At 35.4% G+C, this 27203-nt stretch overlaps 1 protein-coding gene across 2 annotated transcripts in view; it reads right to left on the minus strand.

Moving 5' to 3' along the window:
* The window catches only part of ERCC8 (ERCC excision repair 8, CSA ubiquitin ligase complex subunit), a 62941-nt gene that overhangs the window by 17600 nt on the left and 18138 nt on the right, over positions 1–27203 (minus strand). For both annotated transcript variants that reach the window (XM_047873947.1, XM_047873956.1), the window contains exons 4-9: positions 24889–25012; positions 13854–13935; positions 12739–12807; positions 11454–11520; positions 8730–8830; positions 7087–7211 (exon numbers count right to left, since the gene is read on the minus strand). In XM_047873947.1, coding sequence (XP_047729903.1) covers positions 7087–7211; positions 8730–8830; positions 11454–11520; positions 12739–12807; positions 13854–13935; positions 24889–25012 — 568 coding nt within the window. The remainder of the gene's footprint in view (positions 1–7086; positions 7212–8729; positions 8831–11453; positions 11521–12738; positions 12808–13853; positions 13936–24888; positions 25013–27203) is intronic.

The following is a 27203-nucleotide window of genomic DNA, read 5'->3' on the forward strand; positions in this document are numbered from 1 at the left end:
AGCATTATCTAGAATGGCAAAATAACTAAAAATAGATGTAAATCCCCAATAATGTTATAACAAATCTTCAGTTTATATAGTAATTAAAAACCATAATTATGAAAATTATGCCGGAAATAAGGATAAAACTAATGTGTAAAAAAAGCAGAGAACACAGTGTGTATACAACTGCAACTCTATATAAATAATTATGGATTTAGGACAATAAAAATTCTGCAACTATATGCCAAAGGTGCAAACCCAACAACATTCGCATCTCCTCAGCAATTGGAAACGCGAACTTTCAGCTCCTATCCCAATCCTACTGTACTAGAATCCTCATGTTAACAAGATCCCTGGGTGACCTATAGGCTCATCAAAATGTGAGAAGCTTTGGGCTAAAGAAATTGATAGTCAGGGGGCACCTGGGTGGCTCAGTCGGTTAAGTGTCCGACTTCGGCCTGGATCATGATCTCATGGTTCGTGAGTTCAAGCCCCACATCAGGCTCTGTGCTGACAGCTTGGAGCCTGAAGCCTGCTTCAGATTCTGTGTCTCCCTCTCTCTCTGCCTCTCCCCAAACACTCACTCACTCTCACTCTCTCAAAAATAAATAAAAAATAAACATTAAAAAAAAAGAAACTGATAGGTTTACTTCCTGCTGATAATTTAGATTTAGCAGTTTAGGGTAGGTATAAAATGAGTAGCTAATCATTTGAGAATTATGAGCATGAAGATCACCTATGTCTCCCTTTCCTATAGTTAATACTAGGGTTTAGACAGTAATTTACCTTTTCCTCTTTTCAGAAAGGTTAGTTGGGAGTGTGTGTGTGTGTGTGTGTGTGTGTGTATACTTCTATATTAACAAATACTGAGGTGCAAATGGACATGTGCTGATAATGTGTGGATACCACACTTGCCTCACCCACCTTCAGGTTCACATGTGACAGAGATGAGCATACACCTTCAGCTATCCCACCACAGCAGTGGCAAAATGAAACATTAGAATATTAAACTTATAGTCTGGAGACTTGGGTTGTAGAAACCCACTCCATTACCCAACCCCCCTGTCACCTTTTCTTTCTCTCTCTCTCTCTTTTTTTTTCTTTTTTTGCCCATTATGAGTAATGATAATGAATGATTATAATGATAATTAATGATTATAATGGAGGCTAATGAATGATTTAGCCTCCAAGTTTCATTACTCTAATCTGTTAAATAGAAATAACATCATTTACCAGAGTTACTGTGAAAAACCAGATGAAATAACACATATGAGAACACCTAGAACATAAAGGTATCCAGTTAAGTCCCTAGATTTATTAATTCCTATATATATTTAAAAGTACAACATTCTCTCATTTGTGTCTTTGATCATATAGGTGCAATGGTTCATAGAATATAGTGTCATTCTACAAATAGTTGCATGTATAGAAGGAGTGTGGGGAAAAAAACCACACATCTTCTCAACTACAAACTCTCTGTTCCTGCTAGAAAAATTCTGAACTGCTTGACTGTGATGACCTTATTCACATTCATCAGATGACCTACCTAACTATATTCCTTCTCAAATATGAACTGGGAAGTGATGAATGAGGTACGAAGATTGAACCAGCTCTCTGACACATCTTTCTTCTTAGGTGTCCCCATTCCAAACCATTCTGCAACTTACTATCCCATCAATCTCCATAAATCACTGCTACAGTCAAATCACTTGTGGACTAAAAATTATCAATATTTTGATACATATTTTGATGATAATTTGGAATTACCAAATTTTCAATACCTGTGGAATAAAGTTCTAATAACAGGTTAAGGAAAGGAGGAATCTATCATTTACTATTGCTTACTATGTGTCATACATTATACTAGGTGACTGTCTAAAGTTCCCATTTTATGACTATGTATGCTTACTATAAAAAGCAATGTTTGATAAATAGCATGATGTCTATTATTATGAAAGTACTGTAGAGGAAGAGGCTACTTTTGGCTATGATGTGTTAAAGGTGATACATACAGACTTTGAAAAGATTTTGATAGGGGAGGATGATATGGGACTTTGGACAGGATGATGGCAAATCCAATTCCCTATCTTATGAATCCCTTTTATTGTTCCAGGAAACATACATCTGGTCACTAAATGAATACCTGTAGTGATACAGACTCCATCACAAGGCAGCTCATTTTATTATTAAACAACGATCAGCATAATCATAATAATGATAGGTAACATTTACTGAACATCAACATTTGCTGTAAATATCAGACAAAGTGCTAAATGTTTTACATGTGTTATTTCATTTAATACTCAAAACAATACTATGAGATAGTCAGCATCTCATAGGTCTTTGGGCCAGCAAATGACAGAATCAGAAAGTGAATCTAGACTACACTAATCAAAAACCACTATGCCACAATGTTGTAAATTATTTTTCCTTCATTCCATTAAGTGATGATAACAATGCATTCTAATATAAGTGAGCACTGGGTACTTGAAGGTATCTAAGCTAGACTAGAGGAGTTAAGGAGAAGTTGTGCCTGAGATGAACCCTGAAATCTGAGAAACAGGACAGGAAGGAGAACAGTATTCCAAAGCAAGGTCTGGAGTTTGTACAACAGAATGGAAAAGCAAGAGAGCAAGGTATTTTTTAAGACCTCTAAGTAGTTCAGTATGGACAGAGAAAAAAAATGGGAAAGTGGCAAGATATAAAGCTGGTGAGTTAGCAGATACAACTTATAAAGGCTTTGTGTGCAACAGGCAAAAGCATTCGGTTTTAATAACCTGTAAGCACTGAGGAAACAATGAAAGACTTCCACTGGGAGATAAATTTGGGACAAGTTAGAATGTTAGAGTAATTAAATGGAGTAATCATGAGGGCCCAGAGTGAGGCAGGAAGGGAAGACAGATATGAAAAAAAAATGAAGAAGGAAGAACTAAGGAGATGTCTAATTGATTTAATAGGTGGGATAAAGAGCAGGGAAGAATAAAGGATAGATTCCCAGTTTTAGACATTGGTAATAGTGAATGATAATACCAGTATCTAAAACATTCAATACCAGAATAGCTACTATAAATTTTTTGTTCTTTTGCTGTGCCAAAAGCTGTCTCTCTGTAAATTTTCCCTATAAGTACTTGTTACGTTCTCTAAGGCAATGGTTTCCAGAGTACGGTTCACACACCTCAAGAAGCCTGCAAAATAATCCATTAAGGTATTAGAAGAAAACATGAGAATTTCGATTTTTAATCTCATTTTTATTAAAAATAAGAAATTAATCTTTAAACCTAGGTTCACGGTAGTATTGTACAGAAGATATAAATAATAATATATCTACTAGAAGCATGCACTTATATATCTTTTTAAAATTAAAAATTTTTTTTCCATTGTTTATTTGGTTTTGAGAGACAGAAAGCATGAGTGGGGAGGGGCAAAGGGAGAGGGAGGCACAGAATCTGAAGCAGGCTCCAGGTTCTGAGCTGTCAGCATACCTTAACCAATTGAGCCACCCAGGTGCCCCTGTCTTTTTAAAATTTAATTTTTTAAAAAATATTTTAAGTAAAAATTTCTTCACTTTCTCAGAATCCTTATACATTTAATACTGCTTATAATTTATCACAAGAATTATTTCCCAAAAATGTTACTCACAGCTGGATTGAAAGAGTGGAAAATGTGACAATGTGGTTTTTATATACCACATTACAAAACAAAAGCAGCAAAAGCTATTGAGGTAGGTCCAGAGCCTTTAGTCACAATGGGGAAGAGGATGAAAAGTATCTCTGAAGAAGCAGAGTATCTAATTCCCAAATCAAAAGTAAAGAAAATTACTCAAAGACCACATTAAAAAATAAGCTTCAGGGGCACCAAGGTGGCTTAGTCAGTTAAGCTTCCAACTCATGATTCTGGCTCAGGTCTCATAGTTCTTGAATTTGTGCCCTGAGTCAGGCTCCATGCTCACAGTATGGAGCCTGCTTAGGATTCTCTCTCTCTCCCTCTCTCTGTGCCCCTTCCCAGCTCTTTCTCTCTCAAAATAAATAAATAAACTTAAAAAAAATAAAAATAATAAAAAATAAGCTTCAGAATTTTCTGAAGAAAACAAATGTATTTACAACCTTAAGGTTAGGAGTAGATTAAATAAACTTTTCTTATTTAACTTATGTCTTTTTTCTTGATACTTATTTTTAAGATTTAGAAGTATCTACTGAAGAGCAAAAGGATAATGGAGATGTAAAAGATGAATCCCTCTTAAGAGCAAAAGGGAAGCAAAAGAAAAAACATAAAGATTTACCTAAAAGATAAAAAATACAGATTCAAAGGGGCACACAAACTCCAATGTTTACAGCACCATTATTAACAATAGCCAAACTATGGAGAAAGCTCAAACTGACTTTCCATTGACTGATAAATGGATAAAGATGTGGTACACACACACACATACACACACACATATACAGACAATGGAATATTACTCAGTCATCAAAAAGAATGAAATCTTGCCATTTGCAATGACATAGATGGAGCTAGAATGTCCTATGCTAAGCAAAATAAGTCACTCAGAGAAAGACAAATACCACATGATTTCACTCATATGTGGAATTTAAGAAACAAAATAGATATGAGGAGAGATGGGAGGAAGAGGAGAGAGAAACAAACCATAAGAGACTGTTAACAATTGAGAAAAAAATGAAGGTTGATGGAGGAAGGTGAGTGAGAGATAGACTAGATGGGTGATGGGTACTAAGGAGGAGACTTGTTATGATGAGCACTGGGTGTTGTATGTAAGTGATGAATTATTGAATTCATAAAAGCATACAATGGGTGAAGAGGTTATACCATTAAGAGTACTATCAAAGTATGTCAATGGTACAAATTCTATTGTTGCCAATGGACACAATCCATATATATCATTTAAAAACTAACAAGGGTCCTAATAAGGCAATGATACAATAAAAATAGTTTATGGTATACCTACTATTTAACAGGTACAGTACTACTTTTGACATTCTTTTAGTATCCCTAAAATTATTGTTTAGGTACATAATAACCCCTCTTTACAAGATGGAGACACTGAAACTCTTACCATAGTCCTTCATAATGTCACCTTAAACAAACTGACTAATGTCCCAAATTACTAAATAGCAGGACTAAAACTGGTTTCCAATTCTGTCGGACCATTCTTTAAATATTTGAAAATAGCGTGTTTCCTCTGAGAATTGCTTTTCCTGGGATCAATGTCCCCAGTTGTCCTCTGAAGGTGAGTTTCTGGACTACTCTAGTCATCTTTTACTTACATCAAATCAATTTTAAAATGTATTACATTCTAAACACACTATTCATGAAATGGACTTGCTAGCAAAAACCTATAAGGTCTGAGTATCATCTTCAAGGAGAGAAAATGGAATAAAATCATATTAACAATTTATATATATATACTCAATACCATTTATACTTATCACATTCACCTTTGATGCACATGCCAACCTACCTTTCCAAAGTGACCCTATCACTTCTTCACTCAAAGGCTTTTAGTGGCTTTCTATTTCACCCAGAGAAAAAGCCTAAGCCCTTACAAAGGCCTCTAAGCCTATATCATCTGGTGCCTGTTTCTTCTGTTCCTCATCTCCTATTGTTCTCCTCCTTGCTTCCTCTATTTCAACACAAGAGCCTCTTAGATGTTCCCTGGGTATCCCAAGCATGCTTCTGCCTCACAGTCTTTGTATTTTCTTCCTTCCGCAGCCTGGAATGCTCTCCTTGCAGATATCTGATGGCGCATTCCTTCATTTCCTTCAGGCCAAATGTCATCATCTTCTGAGTGAGACATACTCTGACTGCCCTATGTAAAACTGCAACTCCAACCTCCCAATACTTTCTATGCTACTTGCCTTGCTTTGCTTTTCTTAATAGCACTTGCTACAGCTAAAAGTTTCTAGTCTGAGATATGATGCAGAAGCAGAAGTACTTCATAAAGCACATGAGAAATTAGCAATCTAGTGTAAATAATTTTGATCTTATAGTTAAATTATAATTTAGTAATAAAAGTGGTACTAAATTATAATTTAGTAATTCTCTGAAAGAGAATTAGTTAGAAAGGATGATTAAATAAAGAAATATGGAATGGGGCACCTGGCTGGCTCAGTTGGAAGAGCATGTGATTCTTGATCTTGGGGTCTTGAGTTTGAGCCCCAAGTTGGGTGTAAAGATTACTTAAATTAATAAATGAAATTAAAAACAAAAAAAGAAAAGAAAGCAATATGATTAATATCAATACCTACCTTAAAGCATTAGATAAATGCTTTAAAGGGTTTGGTAATTCATTGTTGCAATAGGAGTAGAACCTAGAGTCAAGTTCTGTTGTTTTTTAGCTGTTTTAACTCACACTAGTTATGTATCCATTTATGTCTCATTTTCTCATGTGTAAAATGGGAATTTTAACAGTAACTACTTTCATAATATTGATGTGATGATTAAGTAAGACCCTATATGCTTCAGCACATATATTAAATGTTAATTTTTATTAGCACAGTATCTGACATATAAGCTCTTAATAAATATTACCTACTACTATTACCACCAAATTACAAACTTATTAGCTTATTCTGAAAGTTAATGAACCACAGGCATACCTGGTAAGACCCACAATATAAATTTTTAAAAACTATTAGAAATTAAATACCAAGTAAGAATCTAGGACATTTAAAATACATTTATTCTAATATTAAAGTACTATATGTTCTGGTACTATAACATTCATTTTAGGCTGTGTTTACAAGTCATATATAGTATAAAATTAGACTATTTAATCTTATAAGTTTAATTTATATCAATTGTTCTCAATCTTTTCTTCTCCAACATACCTGAGAGTTATGGCACACTCCCATTATGCACAGTGGCTCAGTAGAGCAGTAATTCTCCACTAAATGGGGAGAATGTGGTGGGAGGGTAATAGGGTGGGTTGTCTTGTGTCATTAGTTCACGTAATAGAAAAATACAAAAAGAAAACTGTGATTCAGAGATAAGAAAAAAGTTAAATCTACAGAAGAACATTAAGTGTATGTCACAGATCCATTTTTTCAATTTGTATTCAAAAGGTCAGAGATACTTAAAATCTCTTACTAGTGTGTTTTCTCCATTGGAACTATTCCAGAGTCTCATTCGATTATCCGTACCAACAGTAAGGAGGTGAAGCCCATCACTTGTAAAACATAAGCCATTAACTTTCCCATTATGAGCAGTGTTTGCTGCAATGAAAAATACAATTCAGTTAATCAGTTATTGTATTCAGGACACACGTAATGCTTCATGATACAGTTATTTAAACATATTAATATAGGACAACTCTCTGAATTGCTTAAAATATACAAGTTGATTATGTTTAAAATTATTCATCCCTGTGGATTATTTGAATACAATAAGCTATATAAATTAGAACCACAAAAGTAGAGAAAAACAGGAAAACCAAAAGGGAAAATATATATTGCCAAATATAATTATATTGCCAAATATAATTTTTCTTAAGAGAGTAAGTAAGCTGTGCTATCAAACTCAATTAAATGCATAGCCTGACATTAAAATTTTAAATTAAACACTTTTCAAATTTCTTTTATACTAATTCTATTTTTAATCTAAAAATCACTCCATGGACTATTAAAAATCAATAATACTAGTATTTACAATTAAAAATACTTTTTAAAAAAAATGTTTATTTTTGAGAGAGAGAGAAAGAGAGAGCGCAAACAGGGAGGGCAGAGAGGGAGACACAGAATCCAAAGCAGGCTCCAGGCTGTGAGCTGTCAGCACAGAGCCCAACATGGGGCTCAAACTCATGAGGGGTGAAATCATGACCTGAGCCAAAGTGGGACATTCAACTGACTGAGTGACCTAGGCACCCCCGAGTTTTTTTTTTAATGTTTATTTATTTTTGAGAGAGAGAGAAAGAGAGAGCACGAGCAGGGGAGGAGCAGAGAGAGAGGGAGACACAGAATCCAAAGCAGGCTCCAGGCTCTGAGTTGTCAGTACACAGCCTGATGTAGGGCTCGAACTCATGAACCATGAGATCATGACCTGAGCCAAAGTCGGACGCTTAACCGATTGAGCCACCCAGGTGCCCCTAAAAAAACAAAAAACTTTAATAGGGAAAGAATACCTCTTCTAGTTTCAACCAAAATTTGTATTGCTATCAAAATGACCAACTTTGAGAAAGCATAATTCTCAATAGCTTAATTTAATTACAAAGATTATTAAAACAATCATAAAATTGTATATAGTTCATTCTAAGATTTTTCTAGTCTGGAACTAATTCTGAATCAGAATTTTATCCCATAAAGATATTAAATTCTATCATAAAAATGCAACTGAGGCACTTTGTCACCTGGATAGCAGCTGACACATTTAACACAACTTGCACATTTTATTCTCATACAACAGTCCCAAAATGTTACTATTCCTTCAATTTACTATAGCTTCCTAAGGGGCACTGAATTTGTATTAGCTGACCTCACTGGAGGAAAAAAACAAAAGTAACTAATTCAGAAAAGTTTCTGCATTTGAAAATTTAGGAGATGAAATGTATCTTGAAGAAAAACAATCGTGATTTAGTTATGTACATTTAGAAATTGATTTACTATGAATGACTTTTGATTTTTTCTAAATCATAAGATTTATAATTTGTCAAGAGACATTAATTAGTTTTAATTCAAAATTTTCAATATAAACATACTATCATTGGCATGTTTCTATATTGATGTATTCTTCATTACCTGATTCAACAGCTTGTGACTTTTTTCCATTATGCTGATCAAGAGTAAATAAACATCCTGATGCTCTCCTGACATCCCATAATTTTACTCTGCTGTCAGCACTAAGAAGAAATAAATGTTACACTGACATATATAGGTAGGACAGTGACTACTCTTGCACCTAACCTTTCCAGTATTATGGCACACAGAGGTCTCGGTATATCAGTGCAAATATATTTGTATATTTGGGTTGTTGTATTTTGCCTTTTCATCTAATATTCAAAGTCAATAGTAGCAAAAGGCAGTGGAAAACATAGCAAAAAAAAAAAAAAAAAGGTAACCTTTTTTACATCACAAGGACTGAATTCTGCTGGTTTTTATGAGCATGTTCCTCCTCCAAAACTGGACAGCTTTGAAGCTGGTTCCTTAGCAAGTTTGTTACTACATCTTTTCTACTGTTTGTTATTCAAATGTTTTCTGACAATCAAGCAGGTAACTAATTTTACTTTTGTTTAAGAATTCATTTGGCATGAATCTGGTGTTTCCTTTTTTATGAAAAAATTAAGGTGGATAATGACAATATATTTATGTTTGGTTTCGTATACGCAAATCTATCTTTGCCACATATTCAAGAACTAAATTTAATGTCTCTCAGATATCAGACCCTTGTATTTATCTCAAGTAAGTGAAAAGAAGAAAAGCAAAATACCATGATCACACATCAATTTCAGCTTCTTTTAAAGATCTGTATTTTTTTTTAAGTTTATTTATTTATTTTGAGAGACAGAGTTCGTAGGCAGGGGAGGGGGGAGGAAAGAGAGACAGACAGACAGACAGACAGACAGACAGACAGACAGACAGACAATCCCATGCAGGCTCTGCACTGTCAGTGTGGAGCCCAATACAGGACCTGAACTCACAAACTGAGAGATCATGACCTGAGCCAACATCAAGAATCGAACTCTCAACCAACTGAGTCACCCAGGTGCCCCATCAATTTCAGCTTCTAAACTACACCTAAAGAAAATAAATTAGTTTAACTGATGCTATCATGTTCTCAAAAGAGACCTCAACAATATTCTAACCCATTGGGTTTATACAAGCCCCTTTAATTAGAAAAAGCAATACAATGAATTTTATAGGGGTACTTGAGTGGCTCAATCAGTTAGGTATCCAACTCTTGATTTCAGTTCAGCTCATGATCTCATGGTTCATGGATCGAACCCCACATTAGGCTCTGAGCTAATAGCACGGAGCCTGCTTGGGATTCTCTTTCTCTCTGTCTCTCAAAATAAGTAAATACACTTAAAAAAAAACCCTCAATGCATTTTTAAAGCCTATTTCTAACTTACAAATTTTTTTTTTTTACATAGATACAAGGCTTAACTCTTCCTATAATCTTGATTCTTTTCACAGATCACCATCAAACCCAGCTGATTAGAATAGCAAGCAAAAAGCTAGCATTTCCCATTTTCAAAATGGTTTTCTTTCTTTTCAGCTGGAGAAGGTCTGCAATGGGATGAGTCTGAGGATTTAAGCATTTTCTTTTTTTTTTTTTTTTTAAATTTTTTTTTTCAATGTTTATTTATTTTTGGGACAGAGCGAGACAGAGCATGAACGGGGGAGGGGCAGAGAGAGAGGGAGACACAGAATCGGAAACAGGCTCCAGGCTCTGAGCCATCAGCCCAGAGCCCTACGCGGGGCTCGAACTCACGGACCGCGAGATCGTGACCTGGCTGAAGTCGGACGCTTAACCGACTGCGCCACCCAGGCGCCCCTAAGCATTTTCTGAAACAGGTAAGATTTGGACATATCTGGTTCCTAATGCCGATTACTAGGTCCATTCTCATACTGATTCAAATTCCTGGTGTACTCTGAGAATTGAAAGCCTCTTTCTTAGCTTCCCTATGAGTTGAGGAAAACCAAACTAGGCATAAACAACAGAAATCCACCTTAGTATGGACCAACAACCAGCACCTAGCCCCCCACCTTAATACCTCATTAGCCAGCCTTCTTACAGCTACATCCTACACTTGTTCTACTTCAGAAAGCACAGATTTCTTTTTTTTTTAATTTTCTTTTAACATTTATTTATTTTTGAGACACACACACACACACAGAGGGTGAGCAGGGGAGGGGCAGAGAGAAATGGAGACACAGAATCTGAAGCAGGATCCAGGTTCCAAGCTGGGGCTTGAACTCACAAACCATGAGTTCATGACCTGAGCCAAAGTCAGATGCTTAACCAACTGAGCCACCCGGGTGCCCCCAGAAAGCACAGATTTCAATATCACATTCTGCAAACTATTAACAGAAGCTTCTCTGGGGACTAAACTGCTTGGTATACGGTAGGCGGTTATTAAATATTAGCAAATTGAATCAACAAATAAATGTTGAATCAGATTCAAAATAATTCTGTATTAAAGGAAATGAATAGAAATGCTATTATTTTTAAATTAATAGTCTTATACTTTTGTAGAAAAAAATGACACGACACAGTTGTTTTATAGGTAATACTAGTAGATTTGCATTGCTACAGAGATTCTCTTGTTTCCTCTGACTTAAAAGGTGAGCACCTTCAAGATAGACAGTGATGCAAAGGAAGATTTCTTATGGTGATATGACATAAAAATTCAATTATTTTAAGGACCTAATTAACAAATAAATATGCATCTCATATAAATAGTGTTCTCAAAATTCTTATCATTAATTTTGAACTTTGAAACCAAATAATTTGCATGTTACCTTGCAGTTGCCAAGATATATTCACAACGTGGCGACCAAGAAACTGCCAATATTTCTTGTCTGTGACCTGCAAATACAATCGTATGAAATACTTTCTTGTCTGTGACCTGCAAATACAATCATATGAAGTACTATAAAATACTTGAAAAATCAAAAGATACACTGTAATTTAAATATGTCTGATTTTGAAGAAAGTAAACACTATTAAAAATAAATTGATATGATCATCACTTTTTCACATTTATAATAATCCGTTTAAATATTAACATGAAGTCTGTGGGGGCATTTCTCACACATAGTATCTTATTATAAATGGCTGGGTTTTGCATTGGAAAGGTCAGAGCAAGTGAGTATTTCTTTTTTAATACAGCTGTTAGATTAGAAAGTAAATGCTTTAATAAATGATAGATCTCAAGCTCATTTACTTTTATCTACAACAAAAAAACACTGCAACAAACCACTCAAGATAAACATTCTAGAGAATAAAAATGGTTTCTAACTTTTCAGAAAGTTGTAATAGAAAAAGTTTTCTAAATTCATGATTGTAAAAAGCATTTATGTAAAAAATTTTTTCTAGAAAGCACAGGTGATAAGTTCATAGGATAACTTCAGCATTTTAATTCACTTTTGCCTAAACGAACTATTCAAACTAGATATTTTCATCTACCTTACATTATTAGAAATTCATTATAAATGTAAAACAAATGCTATCCATCTCACCAAGTTCTCTTGATATATTATGTGCTTCTAGAGATAAATAAAAAAATATACATATCTGAGTTACATCCCATCTTTTCATTGTTTAGAATCAGATGGTCTAATGCTGATAAAAGTAGGAAAAATATTTAAATTAATATATCTTAACCAAAATTATTATTATACTGCCTTTTTCTAAAATAGTTGCAATGAGGGGAAAAAAGTACCTAAATATTAGGAATATTTAGTTAGCCAGAACAATATTAAACAATGCTCTTAACACAAATGTACCAATATAAGTTTCATAAATATATATATATTTTTAAATGTAGAAATAAGACAAGGTTTTCAGCCAGACTTTCCATATCCTTTGAGCTTACCCTATGGCCATTGTTTATATAAATGTCTCCTCAATAGTTCAGTTTTATAAGAATAATGCACAGAAGGATCTTTATCTCCTTGTTGACTTTTAACAACTAGCACAAAATACATCAGTCATGTCAACCACAAAGAATACATTGTTAGTAATGTTTCTTTTTATTGAATGGTTTACTCAAAGTAGTTGTTGTTTCAAATTAAAAAAAAATACCCTGTAAAATGTGGGAACAGGATCCAGACTTTAAGTCACAAAGTTGTACTTTGGGCCCTCTAGTACCGACTGTAAAAACAAAAACAAAAATGGTTTAAGATAATTTTATTATAAATCATCACCAAAAGGAAATAAGAAACTACTGTTATGAATCATGACATTTTCACTGCATCCATGTAGAAATCTAAAAAAAGTATGCTAAAGATATACTTCAAATCATTTTTAATGCTTATAATTAGAAAATTTAATTGCAGTTATACCTTAGTACAAGGAGAACCCTATTATTGTGTTATTTTTTAACATTTAATTTTGAAGTAATTATAGATTCAAGGGAAGTTGCAAAGATAGTACAGAAAGACCCTGTGTACCTATCACCCTTGTTGTTCCAATGGTTGTTATACGAGGTAAAACTATACTACAGTATCAAAACCAGGAAATTTGTATTGCTGCAATGTGTATGTATATATAATCCTAGGCTATTGTATTATATCAAGTTATTTTTTTAATACCTTAGTTTTTCCATAGTAATGATATGCTTCCAATCAGAAACTCTGGACACAGACTGAGTGGACCTCAAAGACAAGTTAGTGTCCAACTGTTCTTCACAGATGAAACAGCTAACTGGCATCTTGAGGTGAAGATGTTCATGCAATGCCACACAAATAACAGAATCACAGGGACCTGGTATCTGATACCAGAAAAACATTTTTTCTTTCTCACACATGAGAATTCTTGTTGCATGTGCTTTCATAAAAATTGAAGTTTAATTTTAATAACAGTCTTAGAGTAAAGGAATAATTTCCATTTTTGCACTGTGTTGAATTTAAAAAGTTGCCAAAATTTGTTCATGTACAATCTTTGAAGCTTTAGTGGGTGAAAAGTAACTCCATAGGGAATAGAAATGTGCTTTCTTAATCTTTGAATCCTAGCCACTAGCACAGTGCCCAACTTACACAATAACTGTAAAACTGAATGTAAAAATGGCATATACTTAAGCTTTTTTCTTTTTTTAAAGAACTGTGATATTCACCTGGGTAAAAATGTCAAATCAGAAGTAGGTATTAAAAGGGAGCAAGTTTCAATACGTTGAAAAGCAAAAAAGGACAGGTACAAACCTGCTACCAAACAGTGCTTGGTGGCAACTGGAGACATATGATGACTATAAACTGTTTCTTCAAAATTAAATATATCTGCAGTCTGATAATCAAAAGACATTTAAAAAGTGTAAGTTCTAATTATAATCACAAAAGCAGTTAACTTTCTATTTACTTATTCCCAGATTATCAGTAATTTTTAAATGACTGTTAGCAATTTATTTGACTTAAAACATGAGAATTTTTTAAGTAAAAAACCTATTAATTTAATTTAATTTATTATTCTTTTTAATGTTTATTTATTTTTGAGACAGAGAGAGACACAGCATGAGCAGGGAAGGGGCAGAGAGAGAGGGAGACATAGAATGTGAAGCAGGCTCCAGGCTCTGAGCTGTCAGCACAGAGTCCGACGCGGGGCTTGAACTCACGAACTGTGAGATCATGACCTGAGCCGAAGTCAGACGCTTAACCGACTGAGCCACCCAGGCGCCCCAAAACCTATTCATTTTAAATCCTTTGTTATTTATAACACTCTTGTCCCTTTAGTGAGAAAAATAGTCTTTTGCTAATAAATTCCAGACATTACGAAGACACAGCCAATGGCTCACCATCTTCTTCTCCACTCCATTCAGGGAAACTTCATAATATGTACACAGGTCATCTAGCCAGTATTCTGCCTGTCAGTCCCACACCCCAGACACCCTCATCACCTAGATTTGTTCTTCCTTTGAAATCATACATTTCATGTATGTCACGTGTGACCACAATCTTCCATCATTTTCAGCTTTATTTTTCCCAACTACTTCTAAGACACCGAAATAAAACCCAGAACTCCTATCAGTTCCTCTTGACTTTGCTTTTACCCCCTTCTTCAGCTTGGATTCCAAGGTTCAATTCTTCAACTGCCAATATCTTCAACTTCAACCCTGGATGACTCCAAATGTTTGCCTTCTCTGAACCTATATCCAGGACAATCTACACCAGAGGTCAGCAAACTTCTGTAATCAGCAGACTGTACTATATATTTTAGGGTTTAAGAACTACTACTCATTTCTGTCATTGTAGTGTCAAAGCGGCCACAGACAACAAATATGTGTTGCAATAATGCTTTATTTTACAAAAAGAGGCCATGAGCCCAGATCTGGCCTATGGGCTACTTAGTAAGCTGACCTCTGCTCTACCCAAGAGAAAAGAATCTTCTAGTATGGCAAACTGGCATCACTATAAAAGATCATTCATCTCAACTGGGCTTTCAGTATTGACTGCGAGTCCTATCATATTATAATACTATTCCCTGCAATATTCATAGCTCTTTCAAACTTCTCCATTCTCCACAAACATGACCACTCGATCGACTGTAACCAGCAATCTGACCTTTTATTACAAAGAGAAAACAGGAAGTCATTCAATGAGAATTCTCTTAGTGTCTTATCAACAAACCTACAAACACATTTGCTTCCATCTATCCTTTTTCCTTCTTCATTCCTGTTATCATGGAAAAATCATCCTTTCTCATATTTAAAGTTACTATCCCCACCTGTGCTTAGATCCCCCTCACAGCTGTCAGAAATCTCGCTCTATACATAATATCCTCTATCTTCAAGATATCTATAAACTCTCCCTTCCTACTGGCTCATTCTCATCAGCATTTAAAAATATTCATGATTTGGGGCACTTGGGTGGCTCAGGCAGTTAAGTGTCCAACTTCGGCTCAGGTCATGATCTCATGGTTCGTGAGTTTGAACCCCACATCGGGCTCTGTGCTGACAGCTTAGAGCCTGGAGCCTGCTTCAGATTCTGTGTCTCCCTCTCTCTCTCTCTCTGCCCTTTACCTGCTCGTACTCTCTTTCTCTCAAAAATAAATTAAAATATTTTAAAATAAATAAATAAAAATATTCATGATTCTTTTTTTATATATATAAAATGTTTAAATGTTTATTTTTGGGAGACAGAGAGGGAGAGAGAAGAAGGGAGGGAAAGAGTGGAGGAGGGGCACAGAGAGAGGGGTCACGGAGGAACCGAAGCAGGCTCCATGCTGACCGCAGAGAGCCCAATGCAGGGCTTGAACTCACAAACTAATCGATCACGACCTGAGCTGAAGTACGATGTTCAACCAATCGAGCCACCCACGCGCCCCCATGATTCTTTCATCTTAAGAGTAAAACAAAAACCTTTCATTCTATATTCCTCCTAATTAATCTTTCTTCTTCAAATCCAAATTTTGGCCATCTTTGACTTCCTATCTCCCACATATTTCTCAACTCAGCACAATCTTATTTTTATCTATACTACTCCAATTCACACTACTCTTCCAGTATCACTGATACCTGCTGTCATCAAGCATAGTCTTCACCTTACCTAACCTGTCGGTATTACGAAACACAGCTGGATACTGAATTTTCCTTAAAACAATCTCTTCTGCAGGCTTCCATGATACAACATAGTCCTGATTTTCCTCTTACACTCTCTGGCCACTCCTCTTCATTGTCTTTTGCAGGCTTTTTTTTGTTCCTTTTCCTGTCTTATTAATCTTGTCTTCCTCATGGTTTTGTTCTATGTATTCTTCTCTTCAACTGCCACTTATATGGTATTTTCAGTGCAGACTACTTTCCTAAATAGCAGGAATCTATTTAGGATTATTTTCATTTGGATTTCCTGTGAATACTTCAAATTTAACAAATCTAAAATTTAACTCAACACCCACCTAAACCTTTCTTTATCTTAGTAAATGGCAATATAATCTACCCAACTGCCCAAGTTAGTGAACTTGAGGATCATTCTTTTTTTAAATAACAGCTTTATTGAGCTATAATTGACATACCACACAATTCATTCAAAGTATGTACTTGAGCAGTCTTTAGTATATTCACAGAGTTGTGCAATCATCACCAAAATCAATTTTAGAGTATTTTTATCACCCCAAAAAACCCAATTCCCATTAGCAGGCACTCCCCATTTCTCCCTACACTCTGCTCTAGAAAACCACTAATCTACTTTCCATCTCTATAGATTAGCCTATTTCTTGACATTTCATAGAGATGGAATTATACAATATGTGGTCTTTTGCAGTTTTTCATTTAATGTAATGTTTTCTTTTGTCTTCCTTTTTTCATTTCCTTTAGCATAATGTTTTCTTTTTCCTCTTTCCATTTCATTTACCATGATGTTTTTAAGGTTCATCCACACTGCAGCATGTATCAGTACTTCACTTCTTTTTATTGCTGAATAATATTCTAGTTTATGGCTATCCGCTAATCAGTTCATGAACATTTCATTTATTTCCACTTTTTGGATATTTTGAACACAAACTCATTGTTCATGAGTTCGAGCCCTGCATTGGGCTCTGCACTAACAGCTCAGAGCCTGGACCCTGCTTCACATTCTGTGTCTGCCTTGCTCCCTACCCCTCTCCTGCTTGTATTCTCTCTCTCTCTCTCTCTCTCTCTCTCTCTCTCTCTCTCTCTCTCAAAAATAAGTAAATAAACATTAAATGTTTTTAATGAATAAGATTCTTGAATATATTCAACAGTATTTATTCAACTGTTACATGTTTGAACTAGGGATTCAACTGGCATGCAAAATAAACACTGTCCCTGCCCTATTGCAAGGAGCTTCAGTTTATCAAGAAAAACAAATGATTAAACAAGAAATAACAGTAAAGTCCAAAAGGGACTATAACAATGAAAGTGTACAGTGTTTTAGCAGGGCCACATAACCTATAGAGAATTCACAGAAGTCTTTCCAGAGCCAGTGATGCTCTGGCTTTTCACTGAGATGAAAGTTGATGAATAGAAATTGGCCAAGTCCAAAGAAGGAGGATGAGACTTCTAGTCGAGGGAACAGCATGAAGAAACTCTTTCGGGTAACAGTAAACATGACATTTTAAAAACTGAAAGATGCTAAGTATGACTAGAGTGCCAAAGAACAGTGGCCAGAGATAAAGCCAGAAAGATAGGCAGTATATGTATCATGAGGGACTGAGGGACCTTATAAATATTAAGTAGGCTGAATATTTTCTAGGAAAAAGTAAGCTTTTTTTTTTTTTATTTAAAAAAAATTTTTTTTTTTCAACGTTTATTTATTTTGGGGACAGAGAGAGGCAGAGCATGTACGGGGGAGGGGCAGAGAGAGAGGGAGACACAGAATCGGAAACAGGCTCCAGGCTCTGAGCCATCAGCCCAGAGCCTGACGCGGGGCTCGAACTCCCGGACCGCGAGATCGTGACCTGGCTGAAGTCGGCCGCTTAACCGACTGCGCCACAAAGGCGCCCCGGAAAAAGTAAGCTTTTAAAGCAATGACAAAAAACAAAAAATGAAAACATCAAATTGGCATTTTAGATATGCTGCCAATTGGTTAGAAGGTGGCCAAGAGGAGGGTAAAGAGACCAGGTAGGAGGTTGCAGTAATCCAGCACAAGTCAGCAGATCCTGGTTTGCCTAGAGAAATGGCAATGGGATAAATAGATATGAGAGGTTATTTACAGAGAATTGACAGAAATTGCAAGTTGATTAGCTATCAGGACTAGTGAAAAATCAAGAATGGACTCCAGGGAAATGCAAATAAAAACCACAATGAAATAACCATTTCGTTCCTATTAGAATTGCTGAAATCAAGGCAGACGATAAGAGTTGAGTAGGATGCAGATAAACTGGAACCTTCATAAATTATGGGTGGGAATATAAAATGTTTTGGAAAACAGTTTCTCAAGGGTTAAGCATAGACTTAGCATATGAGGCAGCAATTCCACTCTGTGGAAAACATAACTCCACACAAAACTTGCGCATTATGAACATTTGTTTGTAGTGGCACTCCAGAATTTTATTCATTTTTAAAGAACATGGCCTGGATACTGACATCTGTATTTTCTGATTTATGTTCCATTATGCAAAATTCTAAGAAAACTCAGAACGAGAAAAAGTTGTTCTCTATCCTAAAGTGTTATAGAGAAGACTGTAGAAAAGATATCCCTTTAAGCCATATCATATGCTCAAGCTAGAAAATACACTTATGGAAAACTCAGATGAAGTAAAGGTATGATAGATATGTAATTAGTGACAGGGACAGAGAATGTGGAGAAGGACAGTATCACACCTTCTTTATCTTTCTTTGTACCAAGGAAGAAATTATTTGTATAAGAATTTATTTCTTATTGGATACTTTCAAAGTTCTTGTTAATAAAATGCTTTGTCTATTTCAGACAGAATTATGAATGCATGAAATACTATTTTGAGTTGGCAAAAACATTTACATTCTAAAGAAGTCAATGTTACTGAAAGAAAATGCAAACGTATGGCTTATTAATTTTAAAACAATACTGTTAACTGAAGTGTAACAAACATACAAAAAGGTCTACAGATCATAAGTGTACAGTTCAATGAATTTTCCCAAAGTAACCACCACCTGCATTATAAGATAGAATATTATGAACATTACATTACTAGCACCCCTAGAAGGCTCTCTAGATCCCGTTTCAACCCTCAACAAGAAAGACAATCACCATACAGACCTCTATTAATCTAGATTAGTTTTGTCTATTTTTGTTTTTTTTGTTTTTTTGTTTTTTTAATTTTTTTTTTTTCAACGTTTATTTATTTTGGGGACAGAGAGAGACAGAGCATGAACGGGGGAGGGGCAGAGAGAGAGGGAGACACAGAATCGGAAACAGGCTCCAGGCTCCGAGCCATCAGCCCAGAGCCTGACGCGGGGCTTGAACTCACGGACCGCGAGATCGTGACCTGGCTGAAGTCGGACGCTTAACCGACTGCGCCACCCAGGCGCCCCAGTTTTGTCTATTTTTGAATAGGAGTTATATATTAGGCACTCTTTTGTGTCTGGTTATTTTGTCCAATGTTATATAAAATTCATACATTTTGTTGATAAAGAAGTGAGTGTACCCTTGTCAATGCTGGACAGTATTCCAGTGTAAAATTAAACAGATTTCATTGGACTGTTACTGGACATTTGGGTTATTTCCAGTTTTTGGTTATCATGAACAGTGCTGCTATGCGCAATCTTATAAATGTCCCTTGGTGAACATACGTATGCATTTATATACTCAAAAGTATATCTTTAGGGTAACAAGATATCCACATATTTGGCTTCAGTTGATAACAAATATGTGTACCAATTGTAATCTCATCAGCAATAGATACACTTGTCATTGCTATCAGATCCTTTAATTTTAGCCATTCTAGAGGGTATAAAGAGGTATCTCATTGTGGATTTACTTAAAATATCCAGGTGCTCAATTAATAAAGAGAAATGCATTTATTTATTGGCTATTTAGATACTCTCTTATTTGAAGTGTCTATTCTAATGTTTTGCATGTGTCAGATATATCATCTCCCACTCCATGGTTTACTTCTTTACTCTTAATGTTTTTTGATGAGTAGAGCTTCCTAATCTTAATGTAGGTGAATTTATCAATTTATCTCTTTTTGGTTTAAACTTTGTTTTTATCTATCTTGAGTCATGAAGATATTTTCCTATAAGCTTTATTGTTATTATTTTTATTTTTACACCTGTCATCTACCTAAAATTGGTAGATTTCTTTTCTGTCTGGTGTGGGGTAAGGGTCAAGATTAGTTTTTTTATAGATACCTGGTTGATCCAGCACAATTTATGGAAAAGACCATCATCTTCACAATGCACTGTAGTGTTACCTGTGTCATAAATCAAATGACCGTATATGTGTGGGTGTGTTTCTTGATTATCCTGTTCCACTGTTTTGTTTTTCACTTGTACTGATCTCACATCAACTTAATTAGTGTAATTAATTTACAGTAAGTCTTAGCTGGTCACCTTCCATAAAAGAATCTGAAAATTTTTATTACAAGTGCATTGATTCTATAGATTCTTGGTAAAACTGGTATGTTTACAATATTGAGCCTTCTAATTCTTTTTTTTTTTTAATGTTTACTATTTTTGAAAGAGAAAGACAGAAAGCAGGGGAGGGGCAGAGAAAGATTCCCAAGCAGGCTCCATGCTGTCAGCACAGACCCCAAAGCACGCTCGAACTCATGAACCACAAGATTATGACCTGAGCCAAAATCAAGAGTCAGACACTTCACCAAACGAGCTATCCTGGGACCTCTGTGGCTTCAAATTCTTCAATATGGCATATCCCACCATTTATTTAAATCTTAATTTCTGTCACTAATATTCTCCAGTATTCTGTGTGGTGTTGAGTGGTCTTGAACACTTTTCAATTTTTTACTAGGTATATGATTTTTGATGCAATGGTCAATAATAATACTTTTGAAATTTCCTAATTCTTTGTGCCTAAAATTCAGAAATACAACCGACCTTGTATCCAGCAGCTTTGACAAATTTAGTCATCTTAATTTTAGTAATTGGCTAGAGATTCTTTTGGATTTTCTTTGCTCATAATCGTGTCATCTATGAATGACAGTTCAAATTCCTTTTATTTCTTTCCATTGCCTTATTGTATTGCCTAGGACTTCCAGTATAATATTGGATGCAGGAGGTAATAGAGATAACTCAAAGGAAAAGCTTTCAATAACTTACCAACAAATAAAATGTTTGCCATAGGTGTGTTTTTTTTAAAGTAGATACCCTTTACCAAATTAAGAAATTTGTAAGTTAAGAATTTTTAAAGAATCAGGTGTATTGACTTTTATTACAAAGTATGATTTTTTTCCTCAACAAACTAAATATAGACGCAAAGTACCTCAACATAGCAAAGAATACACACACACACACACACACACACACACACACACACACACACACACGACAAGCCCACAAGCTAACATTATGCTCACAATGAAAAGCTAAAAGTTTTCCTTCTAACATCAGGAACAAGAAAAGGATGCCCAATCTCACCACTTTTACTCAACATAGTGTTAGAAGTCCTAGCCAGGGTAATGAAACAAGAAAACTAAGCAAAGAGAGGTGCGTGGGTGACAGAGGTGGTTGAGCATCCAACTCTTGATTTCAGCTCTGGTCATGATCTCATGGTTTGTGGGATCAAGCACAGAGTCTGTTTGGGATTCTCTCCCCCTCCCCGCTTTCTTTCTGCCTCTCCCTCTCTTGCATGTGTGCACACATGCATCCTCTTTTTTTTTTTTTTTTTTTTTTTAAATTTTTTTTTTTCAACGTTTATTTATTTTGGGGACAGAGAGAGACAGAGCATGAACGGGGGAAGGGCAGAGAGAGAGGGAGACACAGAATCGGAAACAGGCTCCCGGCTCTGAGCCATCAGCCCAGAGCCCGACGCGGGGCTCGAACTCACGGACCGCGAGATCGTGACCTGGCTGAAGTCGGACGCTTAACCGACTGCGCCACCCAGGCACCCCACATGCATCCTCTTTCTCTCTCAAAATAAATTTTTAAAAAATTTTTCAAAAAAGGAAAAAACAGCACAGAAATTAGAAAGGAAGTTTTAAACTGTCTCTATTTGTAGATGACATGATAATATGTATAGAAAATCCCAAAGAGTCCATTGAGAAATTTTTGAACTAATAAGCAAATTCAGTAAAGTTTCAGGATATACAATCAATATACAAAAATCTGTCATGTTTCTATACAGCAATAATGAACTATCAGAAAGAGAGATTAAAATAATTCCATTTACATCTGCATCAAAAAGAATACAATACCTAGAGATAAATCTAACCAAGGAGGTAAAAGATACATATACTATAAACTATAAGATATTGATGAAAGAAACTGAAGACACAAATAAATGAAAGGATATTCCATGCTCACGGGTTGGAAGAATTAACATTGTTAAAACGTCTATACTACTCAAAGTAATCTGCAGATTAAGTAGAGGTGCTATCAAAATTCCGAGAGCATTTTTACAGAAATAGAAAAAAAATGCTAAAATTTGTATGGAACCATAAAACCCCAAATAGCTAAAGCAATCTTGAAAAAGAAGAAAAAAAGCTATAGGTATCATACTTCCTGATTTCAAACTATTTTACAAAGCTACAGTAATCAAAACAGTTTAGTATTGGCATAAAAACAGACACACTGATCAAGAGAACAGAATAGATAGCCCAGAAATAAACCCATGCATATATGGTCAATTAATTTATAACACGGAGCCAAGAACCTAAAATGCAGAAATGATAATCTCTTCAGGAAATGGTACTGAGAAAACTAGACAGTAACAGGCCCAAGAATAAAACTGGACCACTTTCTTACACCATACACAAAAATAAACTCAAAATAGATTAAAGACTTGAATATAAGACCTGAAACCATAAAACTCCTACAGGAAAACAAAGGCAGTAAGCTCCTTGACATTAATCTTTGGGAGCTGATCTTTTGGATTTGACTCCAAAACCAAAGGTGACAAAAGCAAAAATAAGCAGGTGTAACTACACATCAAACAAAAAATCTTCTGTGCAGCAAAGGAAACCATCAACAGGACAAAAAGGCAACCTTCTGAATGAGAAAAGATTTGCAAATCATGTATCTGATTTAAAAATGGGCAGAGGAAGTGAATAGGCATTTTTCCACAGAAGACATACAAATAGCCAACAGGTACATGAAAAAGTGCTCAATATAACTAATCATCAGGGAAATGCAAATCAAAACCACAGTAAGCTATCACCTCAAACTTGTTAGAATGGCTAATATCAAAAAGATAAGAGATAACAAAGGCTAGTGAGGATGTGGAGAAAAGAGAACCCTTATGCACTGCTGGTGGGAATGTCAATTGGAGCAGCCACTGTGGAAAACAGTATGGAGGTTTCTCAAAAAATAAAAAACAGAACTACCCTATGATCCAGAAATTCCACTTCTAGGTATATATCTGAGGGAAACAAAATCACTATCTTGAAGAGACATCTTCACCCCCATGTTCATTGCACTATTATTTTATTTATGTATGTATGTATTTAATACTTATTACAGCCAAGTCATGGAAACAACCTAAGTGTCCATCTGTGTATGGAGGGATAAAGAATATGTGGTATTTTTATACAAGGGAATATTATTCAGCCAACAGAAAGGAGGAAGTCTAACCATTTATGGCAAACAACATGGAAAGACAGAGGGAATTATGCTAAATGAAACAAGTTAGAGAATGACAATTACTGTATGCTATCACTAATATGTGAAATCTACAAAAGCTGAACTCACAGAAATAGAAACAAGTGGTGGTTACCAAGGTGGGGGGGAGGGAGCAAAATGTAGAGATATTGGTAAAAGGTACAAACTTTAGACAATTAAGAAAAAGTTGCACAGGGAAAGAGATTTGAGGCAGGGAATATAACACTATCAAGATGTGATCAGAAGACAAAAGATCAATTTAGAGATAGCAAATAATTTAGGCTATAAAGAGGGAGAAGCTAAGGTTAAGGGAGTAGGGATTGAGGTTAGGGAGAACTTAGAGTGCCAGGCTGAATTTAGCCAAGGGAAATCCCTTGTGGGTTTGGGTAAAGACATAATGAAACCACATTATAATAAGGCTAATTTTGGGGTAGAGCTTACCATGGTAAATATGGGAAGCAATGTAATGCATTGGGAGTTCTGAGTAGTAGTCTAGATGTACAGCGTTGTTGAGAGAAATAGAAAAGAAAATGAGAGAGCTTGAAGGAAGAATTGCTAAGATTTGAAGAGTACGTGGATGTGAGGAGTGATCATGTTCAGTATGAACATGTTATATTTGAGGAGATTACCCCACATTCAAGTAAGAGCGGTTCAGTAGACAGAGAAACATGGGACTAGAGCTTAGGGAAAAGATTAAGACTAGAAATACAAATTTAATCAAATATCACAAAAACCTATTTTTTATTGTCTACCATTATTTAGTGTCTATCTTTACTAAGCAATATTAGTAACTTTCTTTTCCTTTAAGGTTTTAGGTCAATAGAAGATAAACCCAATTTTCTTCCTTAGATCACTAAACAATAGTTTTCAAATAATGAAGATAATAATAGTTCATGTTTTTTGCTAACCACTCTTCTGGGTATCTTACATATATCAATGTATTTACAACCATTCTATAAAGTAAAATCACTACCCCCATTTACAGATTTTCCTTCAACCTATTGAGCTAATTAAAAAGGTTTTAATATACTCACTTGTAAGGTATTTGTATCCCACACTTTCAGAGTTTTATCAAATGAGCTTGATGTGAACATGCCAGTGTCATGAGGATACCACTGTACAGTCTCCACACTGTATTTGTGAACATCAGGATGGTTTCTACAAAATAGCAATTAAACTTTAGGAATACTTGACTTATGTGAGTTTCAAAACTGATACTATATTAACAAGTAGCAGTCTCAAGTAGGACAATATGAATGGCCACGCCTATATCACAGGTCTACATCCCAGCTGTCCAAAGAAGGACAATGTCCAGGCACTTCTACTTTCAGCCTTCTCTAGTGTATTGTGGAGGCCTGCTTCCCACTAAGGTTTATAAAATGGAGAACTTCCTATTTCTGTACTTGAACCTAGAGGAATTAGCTACACTGGACCTCTTCCTGGAGGGGGCAGTGATTTTTCCTTACTGGAAGAGATACCTATTCTGGTTTTGGATTTGCTTTTCTCAAATACCGCTTTATTAGTACTATGATTCTTAGAACTGTTGAATGCCTCACATAGATCCACAGTATCTCACACAATATTGATTCTGATCAAGTAACTTACTCAATGACCTAAGAATGCAGTTCGCAGATGTCTACGGCACCACTCTTTTGTAACCTATCAGCCATAGAAGCATGATCTGTTGAAGACTTAGGTTATGATATCAGCTACAATACAACATCTTTTGAGGGTGATATACTAAAGGATGCAGTATGTATTCTGAACCGGTGATCAACATGGTATATGTGTCACTTTACTAAACCTAAATTCACACAAACTGGCTGTTAAGTAACACTTATCAGACAATGATGGAAATTTGAACTCCAAGTAGGTATTAAAACCTGGAATTACTGTGTGAGATACCAGTATCATGGCTACATTTATAGACTTTAATTTTTAGAGATATAAACAATTATGAATGAGGGGTGCCTGGGTGGCTCAGTCGGTTGAGAGTCTGATTTCAGCTCAGGTCATAATCTCACGGTTTGTGAGTTCAAGCCCCACGTCGGGCTCTGTAAAGACAAGCTCAGAGCCTGGAGTCTACTTCGGATTCTGCGTCTCTCTCTCTCTGCCCTCCCTTGATGGTGCTTTGTCTCTCTTGCTCTCAAAAAAAAAAAAAAAAAAAAAAATGAATGAAAAAATATGCTTCCGGGATTTGTTTCAAACAATACTCAGTGGGTAGGTGGCGTTAGAGATGAAACCAGATTCATTATGATTGATAACTGCTGAAGCTAGGTGATGGGTACCTAGTTCATACACTATTCTCTTCTTTTGTATATGCTAGAAATTTTCCATAACAAAATTAACAAACAAAAGTTAACAGAAGACTACTGCAATCCTATGCAGATAGGACATCATGGCTTCCGATTCCTTATGATGAAGGTTTGGATTACAATAAACAGTAAAGGACCTTAAGCACCTGAATGAATGAGAACATAAAGAAGGAAAGCCTTTAAGTATTAGTTCTGGCTTTGAGAAAGCCGCAAAAATACAATGGCTGTAGTGTCTACCCATAATTCCATTCTATGTCACATATAATTTATATATTTTAACTGATTTTCCTTTTCTTTCCTCGCTCTTACCTCCATTATTTCATATAAGTTAACTATAAACTGATCATATGTAAAAACTGATCATACATATAACAGATCATATGTAAAACTAGTGGAAAAATGGACATTATCTTGAACTGAAGTTGGATGTGGTAAGTAGACTGAGGATCTTTCGGGAAAGGGATGATTATATTTTGGTTGTGTAGTAGATACTTGCCTTTTTGGCTGCTTAGTGGATAGGTGGACATTTTTTAAAAGTTGGATCCAAACTCTTCCTATCTGGGGGACATCTCCTTTGTTTTACTGTCTTTACAGAAAGCTAGGGACTCCAGATATTCTCTTTCCCTTTCATTTGGCAGTAATGGCATCGACATGTGTCCTAAGCTTTCTCAAGCCTGCCTAGAACTCTAAAATTCCAGCTAGTAAGGCAAAACCCAGGGATATTTAACAATTATTCATAGTTGTGGAGTTAAGAGTCTGCGTTGGTGACATGTAGCAGAATCCAAACTAAATTGTTCCTGTGGTATGATCCTGACTGTTGTCTCCGCCATAGTTTCACTTACCTTCTGCTCATTTTTCACACTGATTCTCCCACCTTCCTACCAGTTACATGAGATACTAAGTATCTTTCCAATAAATTTCTCTTTAAAATAAGCAGAATTGACTTCTATTTGCTCCTAAGAATTTTGATGTATGCCAAGATTTTCTGGTTATAGTAAGACAAATCTTTAATGCAGTGATTACAAATAAAAGCT

Source organism: Prionailurus viverrinus, chromosome A1 (assembly GCF_022837055.1).
Source record: "Prionailurus viverrinus isolate Anna chromosome A1, UM_Priviv_1.0, whole genome shotgun sequence".
Classification (NCBI taxonomy): Eukaryota; Metazoa; Chordata; class Mammalia; order Carnivora; family Felidae; genus Prionailurus; species Prionailurus viverrinus.